General features: G+C 40.0%; 1 protein-coding gene across 2 annotated transcripts in view; it reads right to left on the bottom strand.

Moving 5' to 3' along the window:
• LOC120570145 (activin receptor type-2A-like) overlaps nucleotides 1-12,843 on the bottom strand; it is a 28,335-nt gene extending 15,492 nt beyond the window's left edge. Inside the window, exons 1-5 of one of the 2 annotated variants that reach the window (XM_039818385.1) lie at nucleotides 11,770-12,842; nucleotides 3,906-4,158; nucleotides 2,547-2,662; nucleotides 2,179-2,333; nucleotides 351-374 (exon numbers count right to left, since the gene is read on the bottom strand). In XM_039818385.1, the coding sequence (XP_039674319.1) occupies nucleotides 351-374; nucleotides 2,179-2,333; nucleotides 2,547-2,662; nucleotides 3,906-4,158; nucleotides 11,770-11,824 (603 nt within the window). In that variant the 5' untranslated portion in view covers nucleotides 11,825-12,842. Of the gene's footprint in view, nucleotides 1-350; nucleotides 375-2,178; nucleotides 2,334-2,546; nucleotides 2,663-3,905; nucleotides 4,159-11,769 lie in introns of both variants that reach the window. The other variant, XM_039818386.1, reaches the window with a different exon arrangement.
• Nucleotides 12,844-23,868: the final 11,025 nt, after the last annotated feature.

Here is a 23,868-nt window from a genome sequence, read left to right as displayed (position 1 = left end):
CCAATGTCCTGAGTGCTGTCATCTCCTCCTGCCGACACGACTCCAACTTCTAGAAAGAAACGCACGTTGGAGGCTACGCAGTGCGCCCGCACGGCTACTTCAGGAGCCTCGGATGATGCTGGGAATAGTAATAGTAATAGTAATAATAATAATAATAATAATAATAATAATAATAATAATAATAATAATAATGAGGATATTTGAGAAGGGTAATTGTTATCGTCAACATGTTTCTGGTGGTTTAGCGATACATCCCTAACTGACTGCGAGTGATGTACCAGTGAGGTCATTATAAAGGGAAGCTGATGACATGAGCAGCAGAGGACTACAGGGACAGCTGATCTTCTTACCTCGATCATTATATGAAAGGCGTGCTGAGAGGCAGAAACAGTCCACAGTCAGACACAACAACACAACAACAACAACAAGCTCAGCTGGCTTCAAAATGTTTAACTCTACATGTAAATCCTTCGTTTACTGTGTCGTAAAGGAACACTCTGACTTATTGGGACTTTAGCGTATTCACAGTAACCCCCAGAGTTAGACTAGTCCATACAGACCCTTCTCACAGTAACCCCCAGAGTTAGACTAGTCCATACAGACCCTTCTCACAGTAACCCCCAGAGTTAGACTAGTCCATACAGACCCTTCTCACAGTAACCCCCAGAGTTAGACTAGTCCATACATACCCTTCTCACAGTAACCCCCAGAGTTAGACTAGTCCATACAGACCCTTCTCACAGTAACCCCCAGAGTTAGACTAGTCCATACATACCCTTCTCACAGTAACCCCCAGAGTTAGACTAGTCCATACAGACCCTTCTCACAGTAACCCCCAGAGTTAGACTAGTCCATACAGACCCTTCTCACAGTAACCCCCAGAGTTAGACTAGTCCATACAGACCCTTCTCACAGTAACCCCCAGTAGTTAGACTAGTCCATACATACCCTTCTCACAGTAACCCCCAGAGTTAGACTAGTCCATACATACCCTTCTCACAGTAACCCCCAGAGTTAGACTAGTCCATACAGACCCTTCTCACAGTAACCCCCAGAGTTAGACTAGTCCATACATACCCTTCTCACAGTAACCCCCAGAGTTAGACCAGTCCATACATACCCTTCTCACAGTACCCCCAGAGTTAGACTAGTCCATACATACCTACTGTAACCCCCAGAGTTAGACTAGTCCATACATACCTACTGTACCCCCAGAGTTAGACTAGTCCATACATACCTACTGTACCCCCAGAGTTAGACTAGTCCATACATACCTACTGTACCCCCAGAGTTAGACTAGTCCATACATACCTACTGTACCCCCAGAGTTAGACTAGTCCATACATACCCTTCTCACAGTACCCCGAGTTAGGGTTAACTAGTCCATACATACCCTTCTCACGAAACCCCCCAGAGTTAGACTAGTCCATACAGACCCTTCTCACAGTAACCCCCAGAGTTAGACTAGTCCATACAGACCCTTCTCACAGTAACCCCCAGAGTTAGACTAGTCCATACATACCCTTCTCACAGTAACCCCCAGAGTTAGACTAGTCCATACAGACCCTTCTCACAGTAACCCCAGAGTTAGACTAGTCCATACAGACCCTTCTCACAGTACCCCCCAGAGTTAGACTAGTCCATACAGACCCTTCTCACAGTACCCCCAGAGTTAGACTAGTCCATACAGACCCTTCTCACAGTAACCCCCAGAGTTAGACTAGTCCATACAGACCCTAGACTAGTCCATACAGACCCTAGACTAGTCCATACAGAAGGGTCTGTATGGATATACATACATATTTTTTTCGAAAGATAAGGTCCCATGGACCGGAAGTAGAAGGGCGGGACTTCGGCTCTCTATAAGATAAAGTCCCAATAAGTCAGCGTGTTCCTTTAAATCTGTCTGCAGCTTCCTGAATGTGTCTGTGTGTGTGTCTGTCGGCCTGTGTGTGTGTGTGTGTGTGTGTGTGTGTGTGTGTGTGTGTTACCTGAGTAGGTACCAGGACCGGAGGATAGGCCAGTTTGTGGTGTCTCTGTGTGTTACCTGTGAGTCTGTGTGTGTGTGTGTGTGTGTGTGTATCTCTGTGAGTCTGTGTGTGTGTGTGTGTGTGTGTGTGTGTGTGTGTGTGTGTGTGTGTGTATCTCTGTGTGTGTGTGTGTGTGTGTGTGTGTTACCTGAGTAGGTACCAGGACCGGAGGATAGGCCAGTTTGTGGTGTCGGTACATCCAGAAGGAGAAGAGGAAGACGAGGCTGATGGCCATGATGGGAACCAGCGAGATCATCAGCGTGCTCAGCACCGTCGGCTGGGGCGCCACCGGCTTGGTCGTCGCTACGGCAACACAGACAGGGACAACAACTATTCATTGATAAAGTTACCAACACACTAACAACATGGCTGCCTGGGTGGGGTGTGTGTGTGTGTGTGTGTGTGTGTGTTCTTGTGTGTGTGTGTGTGTGTGTGTGTTACCTGTAGTAGACGGAGGTAGGCAGGTGGTAAGGCGGGCCGGTGGTGTACACAGGCAGAGCAGTGTAGAGGACTGACTGTGAACGGGAGGCTGGCTGCTGGCAGGCCGGTAGAAGAACTGGCTGTTACACAGACTGCCCTCACAGCAGCAGAAGAAGACCTCAGGGGCATCCTTCCTCTCCACACACTCAGTCCTGGTGGAAACACATCATTAATATTCACTCAGTCACACACAGTCACTTAGTGGTCCCCTAATACTGTATCTGAAGTCTCTTTTATATAGACCTTAGTGGTCCCCTAATACTGTATCTGAAGTCTCTTTATATAGACCTTAGTGGTCCCCTAATACTGTATCTGAAGTCTCTTTTATATAGACCTTAGTGGTCCCCTAATACTGTATCTGAAGTCTCTTTTATATAGACCTTAGTGGTCCCCTAATACTGTATCTGAAGTCTCTTTATATAGACCTTAGTGGTCCCCTAATACTGTATCTGAAGTCTCTTTTATATAAGACCTTAGTGGTCCCCTAATACTGTATCTGAAGTCTCTTTTATATAGACCTTAGTGGTCCCCTAATACTGTATCTGAAGTCTCTTTTATATAGACCTTAGTGGTCCCCTAATACTGTATCTGAAGTCTCTTTTATATAGACCTTAGTGGTCCCCTAATACTGTATCTGAAGTCTCTTTTATATGGACCTTAGTGGTCCCCTAATACTGTATCTGAAGTCTCTTTTATATAGACCTTAGTGGTCCCCTAATACTGTATCTGAAGTCTCTTTAATATAGACCTTAGTGGTCCCCTAATACTGTATCTGAAGTCTCTTTTATATAGACCTTAGTGGTCCCCTAATACTGTATCTGAAGTCTCTTTTAAGAATACGTGATAATAGTTACTGAAGTCTCTTTTATATAGGCCTTAGTGGTCCCCCTAATACTGTATCTGAAGTTTCTTTTATATAGACTTTAGTGGTCTCCCTAATACTGTATCTGAAGTCTCTTTTATATAGACCTTAGTGGTCCCTAATACTGGCTCAATTCTGAAGTCTCTTTTATATAGACCTTAGTGGTCCCCTAATACTGTATCTGAAGTCTCTTTAATATAGACCTTAGTGGTCCCCTAATACTATTATGACCTCATAAGGAGAAGATTCCTGATTGGCCCATCTGAGCTTTCATTTTCTCAAAGGCAGAGCAGGATACCCAGGGCTCGGTTTACACCTATCACCATTTCTAGCCACTGGGGGCCATAGACAGGCTGGGGGAACTCATAATGTTAAAAAACCTCATGAAGTGACATTTTCATGCCATGGGACCTTTAAAAACATATTATATGTCTCTCTGTGTGTGTGTTTATGTGTATATGTGTGTGTGTGTCTCTCTCTCTGTCTCTTATTGTCCAGTACCTGATAATAAATGAGGTAATGATAATAATTACCGGTTGTAACAGTCGGGGTCGTCCAGCCAGCAGCCCTGTTTGACCACCCTGACTTCTCCCGACATGTTCTTCCACGTAGCGAAGCAGTGGAGCCTCTTATCCTTCTCTCCGGAGCAGGTGACCACGCCGCTCAGGTTCCCCCGGCTCTCAGACCCCCCCGAAGACAGCGAGGACCCCCCCGAGGACCCAGAGGACACAGGGCTGTAGTTGTAGTGGATGCACTCCTGAGTGTCTGAGCGTCCCAGGATGGCACCTGAGCAAGGAAACATCCCGTTAGAGCCCAAGCCTCTGGGAGTTATACTGTAGGATATATCTATTAGTGTTACTATAGACAGTGTTGTGTTTAAGGTCTATCTATACCAGTGTTACTATAGACAGTGTTGTGTTTAAGGTCTATATATACCAGTGTTACTATAGACAGTGTTGTGTTTAAGGTCTATCTATACCAGTGTTACTATAGACAGTGTTGTGTTTAAGGTCTATCTATACCAGTGTTACTATAGACAGTGTTGTGTTTAAGGTCTATCTATACCAGTGTTACTATAGACAGTGTTGTGTTTAAGCTCTATCTATACCAGTGTTACTATAGACAGTGTTGTGTTTAAGGTCTATCTATACCAGTGTTACTATAGACAGTGTTGTGTTTAAGGTCTATCTATACCAGTGTTACTATAGACAGTGTTGTGTTTAAGGTCTATCTATACCAGTGTTACTATAGACAGTGTTGTGTTAAGCTCTATCTATACCCAGTGTACTATAGACAGTGTTGTGTTTTAGGTCTATCTATACCAGTGTTACTATAGACAGTGTTGTGTTTAAGCTCTCATCTATACCAGTGTTACTATAGACAGTGTTGTGTTTAAAGTCTATCTATACCCAGTGTTACTATAGACAGTGTTGTGTTTAGGGTCCTATCTATACCAGTGTTACTATAGACAGTGTTGTGTTTAAGGTCTATCTATACCAGTGTTACTATAGACAGTGTTGTGTTTAAGCTCTATCTATACCAGTGTTACTATAGACAGTGTTGTGTTTAAGGTCTATCTATACCAGTGTTACTATAGACAGTGTTGTGTTTAAGCTCTATCTATACCAGTGTTACTATACACAGTGTTGTGTTTAAGCTCTATCTATACCAGTGTTACTATAGACAGTGTTGTGTTTAAGCTCTATCTATACCAGTGTTACTATAGACAGTGTTGTGTTTAAGCTCTATCTATACCAGTGTTACTATAGACAGTGGTTGTGTTTAAGCTCTATCTATACCCAGTGTTACTATAGACAGTGTTGCTGTTTAGCCCTATTTATACCAGTGTTACTATAGCAGTGTTGTGTTTAAAGTCTTTTATACCAGTGTTACTATAGACAGTGTTGTGTTTAAGCCTCCATCTATACCAGTGTTACTATAGACAGTGTTGTGTTTAAGCTCCTATCTATACCAGTGTTACTATAGACAGTGTTGTGTTTAAGCTCTATCTATACCAGTGTTACTATAGACAGTGTTGTGTTTAAGGTCTATCTATACCAGTGTTACTATAGACAGTGTTGTGTTTAAGCCCCATCTATACCCAGTGTTACTATAGACAGTGTTGTGTTTAAGCTCTATCTATACCAGTGTTACTATAGACAGTGTTGTGTTTAAGCTCTATCTATACCAGTGTTACTATAGACAGTGTTGTGTTTAAGCTCTATCTATACCAGTGTTACTATAGACAGTGTTGTGTTTAAGGTCTATCTATACCAGTGTTACTATAGACAGTGTTGTGTTTAAGCTCTATCTATACCAGTGTTACTATAGACAGTGTTGTGTTTAAGCTCTATCTATACCAGTGTTACTATAGACAGTGTTGTGTTTAAGGTCTATCTATACCAGTGTTTAATATAGACAGTGTTGTGTTTAAGCTCTATCTATACCAGTGTTTATATGACAGGTGTTGTGTTTAGGTCTATCTATACCAGTGTTACTATAGACTGTTGTTTTTAAGTCTATCTATACCAGTGTTACTATAGACGTATTGTGTTTTAAGTCTATCTATACCAGTGTTACTATAGACGGTGTTGTGTTTAAGCTCTATCTATACCGTGTACTATAGACAGTTGTTGGTTAGCTCTCATCTATACCAGTGTTACTATACACAGTGTTGTGTTTAAGGTCTATCTATACCAGTGTTACTATAGAGTCTTGTGGTGTTTAAGCTCTATCTATACCAGTGTTACTATACACAGTGTTGTGTTTAAGCTCTCATCTATACCCAGTGTTACTATACACAGTGTTGTGTTTAAGCTCTATCTATACCAGTGTTACTATAGACAGTGTTGTGTTTAAGCTCTATCTATACCAGTGTTACTATAGACAGTGTTGTTTGTTTAAGTTTTTTTATACCAGTGTTACTTACACAGTGTTGTGTTTTAAGCTCTATCTATACCCAGTGTTACTATAGATTTGTGTGGTTTAAGCTCTATCTATACCAGTGTTACTATAGACAGTGTTGTGTTTAAGCTCTATCTATACCAGTGTTACTATAGACAGTGTTGTGTTTAAGCTCTATCTATACCAGTGTTACTATAGACAGTAGTTGTGTTTAGCTCTCATCTATACCAGTGTTACTATAATACCAGTGTTGTGTTTAAGCTCTATCTATACCAGTGTTACTATAGACAGTGTTGTTAAGCCGTCTATCTATACCAGTGTTACTATAGACAGTGTTGTGTTTAAGCTCTATCTATACCAGTGTTACTATAGACAGTGTTGTGTTTAAGCTCCATCTATACAAGTGTTACTATAGACAGTGTTGTGTTTAAGCTCTATCTATACCAGTGTTACTATAGACAGTGTTGTGTTTAAGCTCATCTATACCAGTGTTACTATAGACAGTGTTGTGTTTAAGCTCTATCTATACCAGTGTTACTATAGACAGTGTTGGTTTTAGTCTATCTATACCAGTGTTACTATAGACGGTGTTGTGTTTTAAGCTCTATCTATACCAGTGTTACTATAGACGGTGTTGTGTTTAAGCTCTATCTATACCAGTGTTACTATACACAGTGTTGTGTTTAAGCTCTATCTATACCAGTGTTACTATAGACGGTGTTGTGTTTAAGCTCTATCTATACCAGTGTTACTATAGACAGTGTTGTGTTTAAGCTCTATCTATACCAGTGTTACTATAGACAGTGTTGTGTTTAAGCTCCATCTATACCAGTGTTACTATAGACAGTGTTGTGTTTAAGCTCCTACCAGTGTTACTACAGTGGTTTAAGCTCTATCTATACCAGTGTTACTATACACAGTGTTGTGTTTAAGCTCTATCTATACCAGTGTTACTATAGACAGTGTTGTGTTTAAGCTCTATCTATCCCAGTTTTATAGACAGTGTTTTTTAGGTCTATCTATACCGTGTTACTATAGACAGTGTTGTGTTTTAAGCTCTATTATACAAGTTACTTACACAGTGTTGTGTTTAAGCTCTATCTATACCAGTGTTACTATAGACAGTGTTGTGTTTAAGCTCCATCTATACCAGTGTTACTATACACAGTGTTGTGTTTAAGCTCCCATCTATACCGTGTTACTATAGACAGTTGTTTAGTCTCTTCTATACCAGTGTTACTATAGACAGTGTTGTGTTTAAGCTCTATCCATACCAGTGTTACTATAGACAGTGTTGTGTTTAAGGTCTATCTATACCAGTGTTAATATAGACGTGTTGTGTTTAAGCTCTATCTATACCAGTGTTACTATAGACGGTGTTGTGTTTAAGCGCTCATTATACCAGTGTTACTATACACAGTGTTGTGTTTAAGCTCTATCTATACCAGTGTTACTATAGACGGTGTTGTGTTTAAGCTCTATCTATACCAGTGTTACTATAGACAGTGTTGTGTTTAAGGTCTATCTATACCAGTGTTACTGTAGACAGTGTTGTGTTTAAGCTCTATCTATACCAGTGTTACTATAGACAGTGTTGTGTTTAAGCTCTATCTATACCAGTGTTACTATAGACAGTGTTGTGTTTAAGCTCTATCTATACCAGTGTTACTATACACAGTGTTGTGTTTAAGCTCTATCTATACCAGTGTTACTATAGACAGTGTTGTGTTTAAGCTCTATCTATACCAGTGTTACTATAGACAGTGTTGTGTTTAAGGTCTATCTATACCAGTGTTAATATAGACGGTGTTGTGTTTAAGCTCTATCTATACCAGTGTTACTATAGACAGTGTTGTGTTTAAGCTCTATCTATACCAGTGTTACTATAGACAGTGTTGTGTTTAAGCTCCATCTATACCAGTGTTACTATAGACAGTGTTGTGTTTAAGCTCTATCTATACCAGTGTTACTATAGACAGTGTTGTGTTTAAGCTTTATCTATACCAGTGTTACTGTAGACAGTGTTGTGTTTAAGCTCTATCTATACCAGTGTTACTATAGACAGTGTTGTGTTTAAGCTCTATCTATACCAGTGTTACTATAGACAGTGTTGTGTTTAAGCTCTATCTATACCAGTGTTACTATAGACAGTGTTGTGTTTAAGCTCTATCTATACCAGTGTTACTATAGACAGTGTTGTGTTTAAGCTCTATCTATACCAGTGTTACTATAGACAGTGTTGTGTTTAAGGTCTATCTATACCAGTGTTACTATAGACAGTGTTGTGTTTAAGCTCTATCTATACCAGTGTTACTATAGACAGTGTTGTGTTTAAGCTCTATCTATACCAGTGTTTACTATAGACGGTGTTGTGTTTAAGCTCTATCTATACCAGTGTTACTATAGACAGTGTTGTGTTTAAGCTCTATCTATACCAGTGTTACTATAGACAGTGTTGTGTTTAAGCTCTATCTATACCAGTGTTACTATACACAGTGTTGTGTTTAAGCTCTATCTATACCAGTGTTACTATAGACAGTGTTGTGTTTAAGCTCTATCTATACCAGTGTTACTATAGACAGTGTTGTGTTTAAGCTCTATCTATACCAGTGTTACTATACACAGTGTTGTGTTTAAGCTCTATCTATACCAGTGTTACTATAGACAGTGTTGTGTTTAGCTTTATCTATACCAGTGTTACTATACACAGTGTTGTGTTTAAGCGTTCTATCTATACCCGTGTTTACTAGACAGTGTTGTGTTTAAGCTCTATCTATACCAGTGTTACTATAGACAGTGTTGTGTTTAAGCTCTATCTATACCAGTGTTACTATAGACAGTGTTGTGTTTAAGCTCTATCTATACCAGTGTTACTATAGACAGTGTTGTGTTTAAGCTCTATCTATACCAGTGTTACTGTAGACAGTGTTGTGTTTAAGCTCTATCTATACCAGTGTTACTATAGACAGTGTTGTGTTTAAGCTCTATCTATACCAGTGTTACTATAGACAGTGTTGTGTTTAAGCTCTATCTATACCAGTGTTACTATACACAGTGTTGTGTTTAAGCTCTATCTATACCAGTGTTACTATAGACAGTGTTGTGTTTAAGCTCTATCTATACCAGTGTTACTGTAGCAGTGTGTTTTAAGCTCTATCTATACCAGTGTTACTATAGACAGTGTTGTGTTTAAGCTCTATCTATACCAGTGTTACTATAGACAGTGTTGTGTTTAAGGTCTATCTATACCAGTGTTACTATAGACGGTGTTGTGTTTAAGCTCTATCTATACCAGTGTTACTATAGACAGTGTTGTGTTTAAGCTCTATCTATACCAGTGTTGGTGGCTGTTACCAGCCAGGCTAAAGCTAACATAGTTAGCCTGAAGAAACAAGGCGTCTGTCCCAGCTAACGTTACAGTTTGGAGCTGCGATGCTAGAAACATACCACTAATCTACAACAGCAGTCTGTGTCTGATATAAACGTTGTTTACACTGATTTAAGTGCTCTTGGATACACAGTTTGTTGCTAGTGTGTGACCTGCAGGCTCTGCACGCACAGCCAACCACCAATCATCAGAGGAAGCAACATGCATGCATTATTAATATCATTCACTTTAGCCTGGATTGATATTATATGAATACAGTGGTGTCATGTCAGTCAACCAGTGTATTTAACTAATGTCCCTCTCCAAAATCTCTTCAGAAGAGTTATCACAGCGCTTACTGGCTCTGGTTTTAAAGCATTAAACTTTGTAGATGCACTCCCCTACAAAATCACCCCAGTAGTTGAGAATGGTTTAGTATTTCTAAATAGGGATATTTATGTCTTTTTTTCATATCGCAATATATATAAAATGAAAAACAATATTGCAATGCACGTTATTTCCAAATCGTGCAGGCCTATCTGGTTATTATCCAAAATAATATGTAAAGAGGTTTCTGGTGTAGCGATAAGTCCGCCTGCTGAAATACTTAACCAAAACAGTGCACTGGCCCTTTAAATGTGAACCTCTCATCAAATATACATGAGCCACACACACACACACACACACACACACTCCAGATGTGTCTGTATTATTCTGTCACATTAAAAGCCGGTTAAAAGACTTTTATTGTGAAATCAATGTCGTTATTAATGTAAGTATATAAGTGTTATTAAGTGTTATTAAGTGTTAATAGCAGCACAGAGTAAGAAATAAATCGAATCTGTTTAATAGAACATTTAGTTTAGAAAGCTTTCAGAGACTGATGTGATGTTATATGGAAGATGTGTGTGTGTGTCTCTGTGTATGGTTGTGTGTGTGTGTGTGTGTCTCTGTGTTAGTTGTGTGTGTGTGTGTCTCTGTATGTATGTATGTGTGTACAGTGTGTGTCCCTGTGTGTGTGTGTGTATAGTGAGTGTGTACTAACCTGAGGAGCAGGAGATGTGTGTGTGTGTGTGTGTGTGTGTGTGTGTGTGTGTGTGTGTGTGTGTTGTGTGTGTGTGTGTGTGTGTACAGTGAGTGTGTACTAACCTGAGGAGCAGGAGATATGTGTGTGTAGGTGTGTGTGTGTGTGTGTATCTGTGTATGTATGTATGTGTGTCTCTGTGTATGTATGTGCGTGTGTGTGTGTGTGTGTGTGTGTTACAGTGTGTGTGCCCTGTGTACTAACCTGAGGAGCAGGAGATGTGTGTGTGTGTGTGTGTGTGTGCCTGTGTGTGTGTGTGTGTGTTGTACTAACCTGGAGGAGCAGGATATGTGTGTGTGTGTGTGTGTGTGTGTGTACTAACCTGAGGAGCAGGAGATATGTGTGTGTGTAGGTGTGTGTGTGTGTGTGTGTGTGTACTAACCTGAGGAGCAGGAGATATTTGTTTTTTTTTTTTTTTTGTGTGTACTAACCTGAGGAGCAGGAGATATATGTGTATTTTTTGTTACTAACCTGAGGAGCAGGAGATATATTTTTTTTGTGTGTACTAACCCTGAGGGAGCAGGAGATATGTGTGTGTGTGTGTGTGTGTGTGTGTGTGTGTGTACTAACCTGAGGAGCAGGAGATGTGTGTGTGTGTACTAACCTGAGGAGCAGGAGATGTGTGTGTGTGTGTGTGTGTACTAACCTGAGGAGCAGGAGATATATGTGTGTGTGTGTGTGTGTGTGTGTGTACTAACCTGAGGAGCAGGAGATATATGTGTGTGTGTGTGTGTGTGTGTACTAACCTGAGGAGCAGGAGATATATGTGTGTGTGTGTGTTGTTTGTACTAACCTGAGGGAGCAGGAGATATATGTGTGTGTGTGTGTTGTGTGTGTGTGTGTACTAACCTGAGGAGCAGGAGATATTTGTGTGTGTTTTTTTTTTTTTTGTGTGTGTGTGTGTACTAACCTGAGGAGCAGGAGATATATGTGTGTGTGTGTTGTGTAAAAAAAAGGTGTGTTACTAACCTGAGGAGTGTGTATATGTGTGTGTGTGTGTGTGTGTGTGTGTGTGTGTGTGTGTGTGTGTGTGTGTACTAACCTGAGGAGCAGGAGATGAGGAAAACACTGAAGGCCAGTTTGGTGGCTGATCCCATCGTGGATCCAAACACACAAATTCTTAATAATGTTTTTTATAATCCCGTGAACGTGAAAAGAACCCGGATTAAAGTAGCTTTGCTTCTGATGGCAGACACCGTCATGTCCCGGATGTCCCGGTCCGTATATGTAGTGTTGTTACGGTTCACAGTGTGAAAATATGACACATTTAACCCGTTTATGTGAGGACAGGCCCGGGCAGAGATACACCCGAGTTATAGCTCTCTTCCTCGGGATCAAACCCAGCTGAGCAGGCCGATATCTGAGTAAAAACAGAGACTTTCAGTCCGATAAACAGCCTGATCCCGAGAGGACATTCCCCATCGATCTGCACTGATTGCCGCAGCAGGATTATCGTGTTAAAGCCGCTCCAGATCCCCCCTCTCATTCACAGACACTCTCCGCTTAGTCTCCAAACTAAAAGGTCAAGTGTTCGCATGTTAGCGTGTACAAGAATCCTCCGGGAGGTCCGGGGAAACAGACCCAATGTTCCCGAGCCTTCAATCCGCCGCTGACGACCACAGCTCGGTCATCGGACAGCTAGCTGGCCCGGCTAGCCGTTAGCTCCGCGGCTAACTAGCTAGCTAGCTAGCAGTCGAACTGATTTGATGAGAGCGGGTTTCCAAACTGGAAAACCACAAACCGCACACACACACACACACACACACAACCGCGCAGATCTTCCTCAGTGTGGGGCGGTAAGTTATCCAAATAAACATCCGCGGCTTGTTCCTCCCCGCCGGGGTCACGTTCCGGGCTCCGTCCTAACTTCCAGTCCGTCCCTGCTTCAACCAGCAAAGGCAAGATGGCGGCCCATCGGATTATTTCACTGTTTTCCACCTTCTTCCATAGTAATCCGCCACAGAGTGGAGGGGAATGTGGCTGACACCCGCAGTGGCCAATAGGGACGGAGAATGAGCTCAGACCGTATTCCTCCACCAATCCCGTGCGGCGTCATGACGGACGACGTCAGGAATGCCAGAGCAAGCCCGCCTCCTTCCAGAGAGAGTGGTGACGGCATGACGCAGGACGTCAGGAATGCCAGAGAGAGTGGCCGGTTGATATACTAAAGGATTATTTTGAAGGATTATTGTGGTTATTTTAGCCTTCTTTTCAATTTAACGTTTTTGTATTTATTATTTTGTAGTAATTGCTTTTTTTATTGTTTAACATTAACTTCCTGTTTTTTCTTATTGTGTATTTATTTACTCTTCTTTTTAATTTAACTTTTGCTATATGTTATGTCATCATTATGTAAGATTGTTCATTGAAAGAGAAACATGGCTGCCTTGTCCGATAACAAACTGTTTACAGCTCTTTGTGGCATGTGTTGTTTGTGAGAATATGCATATAAAGTTTTTAAAAAAGAATAAAAAGAGAGAGACAGAAAACATGGATCAATTAAATTACAGACAAGAGGACACACATACACACACACACACACACAGACACACACACACACACACACACACACACAGACATCTCTCCACATGTCACAGTAGTCGGGTTACTGTTACAGTTTCCTGAGCAGAGTTACGTGAGACTGACCTGGATTCTCTGATGGACCAACAGTTGTGACCCATCATATATAATCCATCATACAGTATGTAATCCATCATACAGTATGTAATCCATCATACAGTATGTAATCCATCATACAGTATGTAATCCATCATACAGTATATCATCCATCACATCATACAGTATGTAATCCCTGTAATCTGCAGTAATCTGGAGTAATGTTGCTGCTCAGTAACTCATCCACCAGCAGCTTCTTCATGTCTGCTGTTATATTACAGACACTGATGGATCAAAGTCTGCTGTTTTCTCCTAAATATCTGGGTCCACAGACAGAGGATAATATACATATATGTGTGTGTGCATATATATGTGTCAGTGGGGGAACATTGTGTTTATATATATATATATATATATATATATATATATATATATATATATATATATATGTGTGTGTGTGTGTGTTTATGTGTGTCTATACAGTACTGTGCAAAAGTTTTAGGCAGGTATGAAAAATGCTGTAAACTAAGAATGCTTTCAAAAATGGAAATGTTAAGTATTTTTAAATCCTTTTGGCACTAATTTCATAACCTTGAAGTCATTTTTCAAAACTCTAGACACAAAACTCACAACCAATGATCAAAATACACATTTTTCAAAACTCTAATACTTGTTTCAATTGCTTGGATGCGATACACATAAACCTGAGATCATTTGTTAATTTAACAAAGATCAGCTGTTCAATATGACACAACTTAACATCAAAGTACTACTATTTCAAAAAGCAATTCACACATTACATTTCAGATGATTGTCTATTCATTTCATTACAATCATCTAACTATCAATCCATACAACTACTCAAAATGATAAGTACCTGTTGTATTACTCTTAATGACTAGTGGTATGGAAACAGACAAACAATATTCCATGTTTAGATCATGAAAGTTTCAAGATAACGAGATTCATTGTCACCAATTAGCGTGGAGCATGGACCAATCAGAATACTTTCTCTATGGATGTAATATTTCATCATCATTCTTTACTGTAATGTACTACTGTTTATTCTACTTCGTTTAAGAATACTTGATTCTGATTGGCTGGGAGGAGGGCAGGTGGCCCGCTGACTGAGCACAGCGTCATCAAATAGTAGATCAATACGCTGCTTGTATTTTTTTTCTATCACAGAAATTTCGACCAGAAAAATAAAATAAAGTGGGAATTTGAGTTTTAAAATAAAAATTTTTTAAAAATTTTTTAAAATGTGTTAAAATTTATACGGTGTCAGTCGATACATAGTTTCACAAGCGAGATACAATGTAGCAACTACGTTATTAAACTAACGTTAGTGATCAGATGCAGCCTTGTCTGGTTGCTATAGAAACTAATTAACGTTAGCTACAGTTGAGCTAACGTTATTCACCGTAGTTCTAAAGGGGACTACTTTTTGAGGGAGATGAACTCAGACAGAGTATACATTTAATAAGCATGCAATACGAATAAGAAAAAGCAGAATTATTAAAGTATTTTAATTGTTTTATTATGTTGGCTAGCAAGAAGTAGAATAAACAGGATAATCACGAGAGGCGGGGCAATAACCAGTTTGATATGCCCGGCTAGTGGACGGTTACCGCCCTCGACGAACAAGTTGGGCATACCAAACTGTTTATTGCCCTGAAACTAATTTATGGTGAAACGTTACCATAACGACCCACGGTGTGAATGTGGAGCTGTGTGAATGTGACAGGTCGTCGGTGCAAATGAGAATTAGTTCTCAATCGGCTTACCTGGATACTGTAAATAAAGTTTAAATACAGTAAATATATATATATATATATATATATATATATATATATATATATACAGTACAGGCCAAAAGTTTGGACACACCTTCTCATTCAATGCGTTTCCTTTTTATTTTCATGACTATTGACATTGTAGATTCTCACTGAAGGCATCAAAACTTCAAAGTAGCCACCCTTTGCTTTTTTATTAATAAGGGGAAAAACTTCCACTAATGAACCCTGACAAAGCACACCTGTGAAGGTAAAACCATTTCAGGTGACTACCTCATGAAGCTCATTGAGAGAACACCAAGGGTTTGCAGAGTTATCAAAAAGCAAAGGGTGGCTACTTTGAAGAATCTAAAATATAAGACATGTTTTCAGTTATTTCACACTTTTTGTTAAGTACATAATTCCATATGTGTTCATTCATAGTTTTGATGCCTTCAGTGAGAATCTACAATGTAAATAGTCATGAAAATAAAAAGGAAACGCATTGAATGAGAAGGTGTGTCCAAACTTTTGGTCTATAATATATATATATATATATATATATATATATATATATATACACACACTTGTACCACATTGGTCTGTAGTATTCTCTCTACTACTGCAGTACTTTTACAGGGATATATTTACTTGTAGTACCATAATGAAACATGTATCACCTATTTTGTACTACAATATTTAAAGATTGTATGAACGATGACCCAGTGAAACTATGGGTAGCTTGTGTGTGGCTGATCTAAAGTAACGTTAATAAATTAGTTTTTTGAACCAATGATTGTGCAAGATTTCTTTAAAGATATGAATGAATGATGTAATGTTCTGACCATTGGACAGCCTGTGTTACAAGTGATGACCGTTGTGAGTTTTGTGTCTAGAGTTTTGAAAAATGACGTCAAGGTTCTGAAATTAGTAGCAAAGTGATTGTAAAAAACTGTAATAGTTTTTCATCAATTAACAAAATACAGTGAATGACTAGAAGAGAAATCTAAATCAAATCAAATCAATATTTGGTGTGACCAGCCTTTGCCTTCCAGACAGCATCAGTTCTTCTCGGTACTCTTGAACACAGTGTTTGAAGGAACTGGGCTGGTAGGTTGTTCCAAACATCTCGGAGAACTAACCACAGATCTTCTGAGGATGTAGACTTCCTCAAATCCTTCTGTCTCTTCATGTGATCCCAGACAGACTGGGTGATGCTGAGACCAGGGCTCTGGGGGGGCCATGCCATCACTAACAGGACTTCTTGTTCTTCTTTATGCTGAAGATAGTTCTTAATGACCTTGGCTGGATGTTTGGGGTCGTTGTCCTGCTGCAGAATAAATTTGGGGCCAATCATACGCCTCCCTGATGGTATTCCATGATGGATAAGTATCTGCCTGGATTTCTGAACATTGAGGACCCCATTAATCCTGACCAAATCTCAGATGCATCACCAAATGCAGCCCCAAACTTGCAGGGAACCTCCACCATGCTCCACTGTTACCTGCAGACTCTCATGTACCTCTCTCCAGCCCTTCGGCCAGCAACCGGCCTTCTGCTACAGACAAATATTTCATCAGTCCAGCACCTGCTGCCATTTATCTGCACCCCAGTTCCTATGTTTTCGTGCATAGTTGAGTCGCTTGGCCTTGTTTCTATGTCGGAGGTCTGGCTTTTTGGCTGCAACTCTTCCAGGAAGACCACTTCTGGCCAGACTTCTCCAGACAGGTTTGGTTTTTTTTTTTAATTTAGAATGGGGGGTTTTCTGTGGGTTTTGCGGGGTTAGTGGTGTGGGTTTTTTTTTACGGGGAGAGAAGGGGGGGCTGGGTCTTGTGGTGTTCTGCGATATTGTGCTGAGAGGAAGAAGGGGCAGCTCCTGGTACTGGTTGTGTGTGTCTTGTTGCTGTTGGCTTTTTTGGACTCTTCTCAGACAGTAGATGGGTGTACCTGGTCCTACTGGTTTCTGCCAGTTCTGAGCTGATGGCACTGCTAGACATCTTCTCCAGACAGTAGATGGGTGTACCTGGTCCTACTGGTTTCTGCCAGTTCTGAGCTGATGGCACTGCTAGACATCTTCCGATTTCGAAGGGAAATAAACTTAAAATAAAGTTTCCTTGGCCGACCACTGCGTCTACGATCCACAACGTCGCCCATTTCTTTGTGCTTTTTAAAAAGAGCTTGAACAGCACATCTGGAAACAGCAGTCTGCTTTGAAATATTAGTCTGGGAGAGACCTTGCTGATGCAGTATAAGTACCTGTATACTATAAGTGGTTGATCATACACCTGACTACATCATTATTTATATTTCTTAAAGCATTCTTAGTTTACAGCATTTTTTCACACCTGCCTAAGACTTTTGCACAGTACTGTATGTATGTGTATGTATATATGTATGTGTGTATATGTGTGTTTATGTGTATATGTATGTATGTATATGTGTGTATATATGTATGTGTGTATATGTGTGTATGTATATATGTGTGTTTATGTATATATGTATGTGTGTATGTGTGTATGTATATATGTGTGTTTATGTATATATGTATGTGTGTATATGTGTATGTATGTATATATGTGTGTTTATGTATATATGTATGTGTGTATGTATATATGTGTGTTTATGTATATATGTATGTGTGTATATGTGTGTATGTATATATGTGTGTGTATATATGTGTGTTTATGTATATATGTATGTGTGTATATGTGTGTATGTATATATGTGTGTATATGTGTGTGTATGTATATATGTATGTGTGTATATGTGTGTATGTATATATGTATGTGTGTATATGTGTGTATGTATATATGTGTGTGTATATATGTGTGTATATGTATATATGTATGTGTGTATATGTGTGTATGTATATATGTGTGTGTATATATGTGTGTTTATGTATATATGTATGTGTGTATATGTGTGTATGTATATATGTATGTGTGTATGTGTGTATGTATATATGTGTGTTTATGTATATATGTATGTATGTGTGTATGTGTGTATGTATATATGTGTGTGTATATATGTGTGTTTATGTATATATGTATGTGTGTATATGTGTGTATGTATATATGTGTGTGTATGTATGTGTGTTTATGTATATATGTATGTGTGTATATGTGTGTATGTATATATGTATGTGTGTACATGTGTGTATGTATATATGTGTGTGTATATATGTGTGTTTATGTATATATGTATGTGTGTATATGTGTGTATGTATATATGTGTGTGTGTGTATGTGTGTATGTATATATGTGTGTTTATGTATATATATGTATGTGTGTATATGTGTGTTTATGTATATATGTATGTGTGTATATGTGTGTATGTATATATGTGTGTGTGTATATATGTATGTGTGTATATGTTGTATATATGTGTGTTTATGTATATATGTATGTGTGTATATGTGTGTATGTATATATGTGTGTTTATGTATATATGTATGTGTGTATGTGTGTGTATGTATATATGTGTGTTTATGTATATATGTATGTGTGTATATGTTGTATAGTGTGTATATATGTTGTGTATATGTGATATATATGTGTGTATTTTTGTATATATATATGTGTTTATGTATATATGTATGTGTGTATGTATATATGTGTGTTTATGTATATATGTATGTGTGTATATGTGTGTATGTATATATGTGTGTTTATGTATATATGTGTGTGTATATGTGTGTATGTATATATGTGTGTTTATGTATATATGTGTGTGTGTGTGTATATGTGTGTCAGTGGGGGAACATTGTGTTTCTGCCAGCTGTAAATACTGGGCCTGCTCAGCATTCATCTGCCTCTCAGCTCATTAACTTTTAATCAAAGATCTAAAAGTGACAGCGAGGCGGAGATAATCCTGCAGCTCTCAGGCATCTGTCGCAGCGTGTCAGCGTGTCGGACACATACATGAAGCTCTGCACCACACACTCTAAATAACCCTAACATCCCTTTATGCAGCCATCGGTTCTCCTGTCGTATTAGATGAGGGGTGTTTAACCAACTTCTCTACGGCTGGAGAAACACAATCACATCCACAGACAGACATGGACAGTTTATCGACATACTCTTATTTAAAGTGCTCATATTATGCTTTTGGGCTTTTCCCCTTTCCTTTATTGTGTTGTATATATTCTTTGTGCATGTTATAGGTTTACAAAGTGAAAAAGCCCAAAGTCCACCCCAAAGGGATTTACCATCTCCAACAGAAAACACTGTTCACAAACTGCTCCAAACAGCTCTACTGTAGCCTTTACTTCAGAGACAAACGTTATAATGCTCGCCTAGCTGCTAGCGTAGCACGCCCTCATACTCTGCTTCTGACTGGCTAGTAGTCCTTACCTAGGTACTGTCAGGGCACGCCCTCATACTCTGCTTCTGACTGGCTAGTAGTCCTTACCTAGGTACTGTCAGGGCACGCCCTCATACTCTGCTTCTGACTGGCTAGTAGTCCTTACCTAGGTACTGTCAGGGCCCTCATACTCTGCTTCTGACTGGCTAGTAGTCCTTACCTAGGTCACACGCCCCATACTCTGCTTCTGACTGGCTAGTAGTCCTTACCTAGGTACTGTCAGGGCCCTCATACTCTGCTTCTGACTGGCTAGTAGTCCTTACCTAGGTACTGTCAGGGCCCCTCATACTCTGCTTCTGACTGGCTAGTAGTCCTTACCTAGGTACTGTCAGGGCCCCTCATACTCTGCTTCTGACTGGCTAGTAGTCCTTACCTAGGTACTGTCAGGGCCCTCATACTCTGCTTCTGACTGGCTAGTAGTCCTTACCTAGGTACTGAGCATGTGCGACTCCCAACAAAGATGTTACAGAAGTGAGATGTTTCACTCTGTAACTAAAACAGAGAGCTCAACACACAGGGTGAAAAGAGGAGTTGCAGCAATGTGCAGTACAACAAAAATATGGTGTTTTTTGAAAATTAAAACCTATTCTGGTACAACCTCTAAATACAGTTATGAACCTGAAAATGAGCAGAATATGAGAGCTTTAAGAGAAAAGTCAAATATCTTTGACTGTATTACTGCTTGTCTCATATAATCTTCTCAGTTACAGTTCGACATTAAGGCCTAAAAAGGTTCCTTATCCATCAGAGAGTTTAGCACATCAAACAAATCAAAGATTACATTTTGAAAAGTAGACACCACACATGAAAACTCTGCTTCTGGGGGAATGTCTGAGTCTTAAAGTCGGTAAATCTGCCAAATTCTGTGTACAAGTTTCCCTTCTTTTGGGGGTTTTGTGCACATCTAGACGGGCCAAAACTTATTGTTGACCTAAACTGATATGAAGACCGCATCAAAAAACAAATCTCCAATATACAGCACCACAGCATGTATAGTTATTGCTGTATTTCCCTAGAAAGGCTTTTAAACAGTCACACATTTAAACAGCCACGTTAAAATACATGAAGCACATAAACATACAGGCACATACATCTGTATCAGCTATTTAAATACCTCACCTTACTGTGTTGTATCAACAGTTAACTTCATTTAATATTGGATGAGGAGTTTTCTTCTCCTGTCCCAGAATGCATCTGTGGTGCAGCCAGACCTTCCTCGAGGCCGAGCCCTAACACGTGAAACTGAGACTCAACATCCCCCCCCCAACTCTCAAATCCATCTGATGTTATTTCATTTATAAGTCCTCTATTTATCTTTTTTAACCTAACCCTTCAGTATAATTTACAAAATCTTATGATTTTGTACTGCTTTTAGTGTCTGTGTGTTGTGTTTGTGTGTGTGTGTGTGTGTGTGTGTCTCTGTGTTGTGTGTGTGTGTGTGTGTGTGTTGTGTGTAAGTCTCTCTGTGTGTGTGTGTGTGTGTGTGTGTGTGGTGTGTCTCTGTGTGTGTGTGTGTGTCTCTCTGTGGTGTGTGTGTGTGTGTGTGTGTGTGTCTGTGTGTGTGTTGTGTGTGTCTCTCTGTGTGTGTGTGTGTGTAAGGTCTCTGTGTGTGTGTGTGTGTCTCTGTGTGTGTGTGTGTGTGTGTGTTTTGTCTGTGTGTGTGTGTGTCTCTGTGTGTGTGTGTGTGTGGTGTGTGTGTGTGTGTCTGTGGGGTGTGTGTGTGTGTGTGTGTGTGTGTGTGTGTGTAAGTCTCTCTGTGTGTGTCTCTGTGTGTGTGTGTGTGTGTCTGTGTGTGTGTGTGTGACATACATTAAACCCTCTGCGTGTCTGCAGAGCTGGAGGGAGAGAGGGAGTCTGCAGTTGATTGGACAAGAGAGAACACCTCCCCCTCCATCAGCCGGTCACGCTACTCCGAGAGACCAACACACACACACACACACACACACACACACACACTTACTCTGGAAGAAGTACTTGGATATTTAACTGAAGTAAAAATGTAAAAATAAAGTATGATTCTTTACCACATTTAGAGAAGCTTTTGTTTTGAAAATAAATCTTGACTTCCTCTCTCTGCGTGACAATAAAATCAGGAGACACACAACGCTGCAGACTGCAGCGTTGCGTGTCTCTTCCTAAGAACATGTGTGATTGTGTGTGTGTGTGTGTGTGTGTCTGTGTTTGTGTGTGTGTGTGGTGTGTGTGTGTGTGTGGGTGTGTGTGTGTGTGTGTGTGTGTGTGTGTGTGTGCAGCTGCAGGTAAATGGACAGATGGCTCCCTGACACTTCTCACTTTAAAAATAACTTTAACACAGGGGGAGGGAGATAGTCTCTCAGTACAGGGGGAGGAAGATAGACTCTCAGTACAGGGGGAGGAGATAGTCTCTCAGTACAGGGGGGGAGGAGATAGACTCTCAGTACAGGGGGGGGGGGTAGACTCTCAGTAGAGGGGAGGAGTTAGACTCTCAGTACAGGGTGGAGGAGATAGTCTCTCTCAGTACAGGGGGAGGAGATAGTCTCTCAGTACAGGGGGAGGAGATAGTCTCTCAGTACAGGGGGGAGGAGATAGACTCTCAGTACAGGGGGGAGGGGCTAGACTCTCAGTAGAGGGGGAGGAGATAGACTCTCAGTACAGGGGGGAGGAGATAGTCTCTCAGTACAGGGGGGAGATAGTCTCTCAGTACAGGGGGAGGGGCTAGACTCTCAGTAGAGGGGGGAGGACAAAGCAGCGAACAAAGAGAACAGTTTGCCAGTTAAGTGAAACTGTTTCAGCACCACAGACAGCGACAGCCGATGGACAGCGATGGTGCTGAACAGGCCAAGAGCTCTCAGTCAGAGCCACAGTATGTAACTGACACGGATGGGTGGCTGTGAGTGGTAGAGCGGTTGCCTGCCAATCAGAAGGTTGGTGGTTTGATTCCTGGCCCTGCAGGCCAATAGTGCCATGTATGCTACATTGTAGATTCTCAACTGAAGGCATCAAAACTATGAATGAACACATGGAATTATGTACTTAACAAAAAAGTGTGAAATAACTGAAAACATGTCTTATATTTTAGATTCTTCAAAGTAGCCACCCTTTGCTTTTTCTGATAACTCTGCAAACCCTTGGTGTTCTCTCAATGAGCTTCATGAGGTAGTCACCTGAAATGGTTTTACCTTCACAGGTGTGCTTTGTCAGGGTTAATAGTGGAAGTTTTTCCCTTATTAATAAAAAGCAAAGGGTGGCTACTTTGAAGAATCTAAAATATAAGACATGTTTTCAGTTATTTCACACTTTTTTGTTAAGTACATAATTCCATATGTGTTCATTCATAGTTTTGATGCCTTCAGTGAGAATCTACAATGTAAATAGTCATGAAAATAAAAAGGAAACACATTGAATGAGAAGGTGTATCCAAACTTTTGGCCCGTACTGTGTATATATATATTGGGGCGGCCGCACCCAAGCACCCACGCTCTCTCCGCTACTGATCACACACACAGGAAAATGGACCCACAGATACATGACTCAGGGACGTAGAATTCAATGATTTATTAGCAAGCTAATAAAGCAAGGCAACAGTGTCCAATATTCAGCAGGCAAAGAGAAATCCAGGATAACCTGCAATGGTCAAAATCCATACAGGAAGTCAGGATAACACATAGGGGTGGGGACAGGTAATCACACAGGCAGGAAAATATACAACAGGAAGTAAAACAAGAGAACTCATAGGAGAGCAGACAACCTTCAAAATAAAACAGGAAGTGGGAAAACTAACAGAAAACATGAAACAAACTAAAAACAAAACTTGACACAGGGATTAGACATGACAGAATGTAACTAAGTACATGTACTCCAGTACTTTACTTGAGTCCAAATGTTGAGGTACTTGTACCTCTAAATTCATCTGTTCCAGCTTTAGTTACTAGTTACTTTAGTTACTCTGCTACATTCATCTTTTACAGCTTTAGTTACTAGTTACTTTAGTTACTCTGCTACATTCATCTTTTACAGCTTTAGTTACTAGTTACTAGTTACTCCACTACATTCATCTGTTATACTTTGGATTACTTAGTTACTCCATCCATTCATCTGCTACCCTTTAGTTACTCCATTCCTTTTTACTCCATTTCATTCATCTATTACTTCCACTCCATTTACCTTATTACATTCATCTTTATCTCCTCATTTTCTACTTCTTACACTTAATTTTCTCCTTTCATTTGATTCTTCCTGTTTCTTTGTTTCTCTTTCCGTTACTTTGATTTTACTCCATTCTATTTTTGTTATTCTGCTTTCTCCATTCTTTCTTGACTCCTCTTTTCTCTTCCATTTTATCTTTTCTCACTATTTTCTCTTCTTACTTGTCTATTTCTTCCTTTTTTTTCTATCATCTTATCTTTTGT

This window comes from Perca fluviatilis, chromosome 12 (assembly GCF_010015445.1).
Source record: "Perca fluviatilis chromosome 12, GENO_Pfluv_1.0, whole genome shotgun sequence".
Lineage (NCBI taxonomy): Eukaryota > Metazoa > Chordata > Actinopteri > Perciformes > Percidae > Perca > Perca fluviatilis.
The sequence above is the reverse complement of the archived record's forward strand: the minus strand, read 5'-3'. Positions and strand labels throughout refer to the sequence as shown.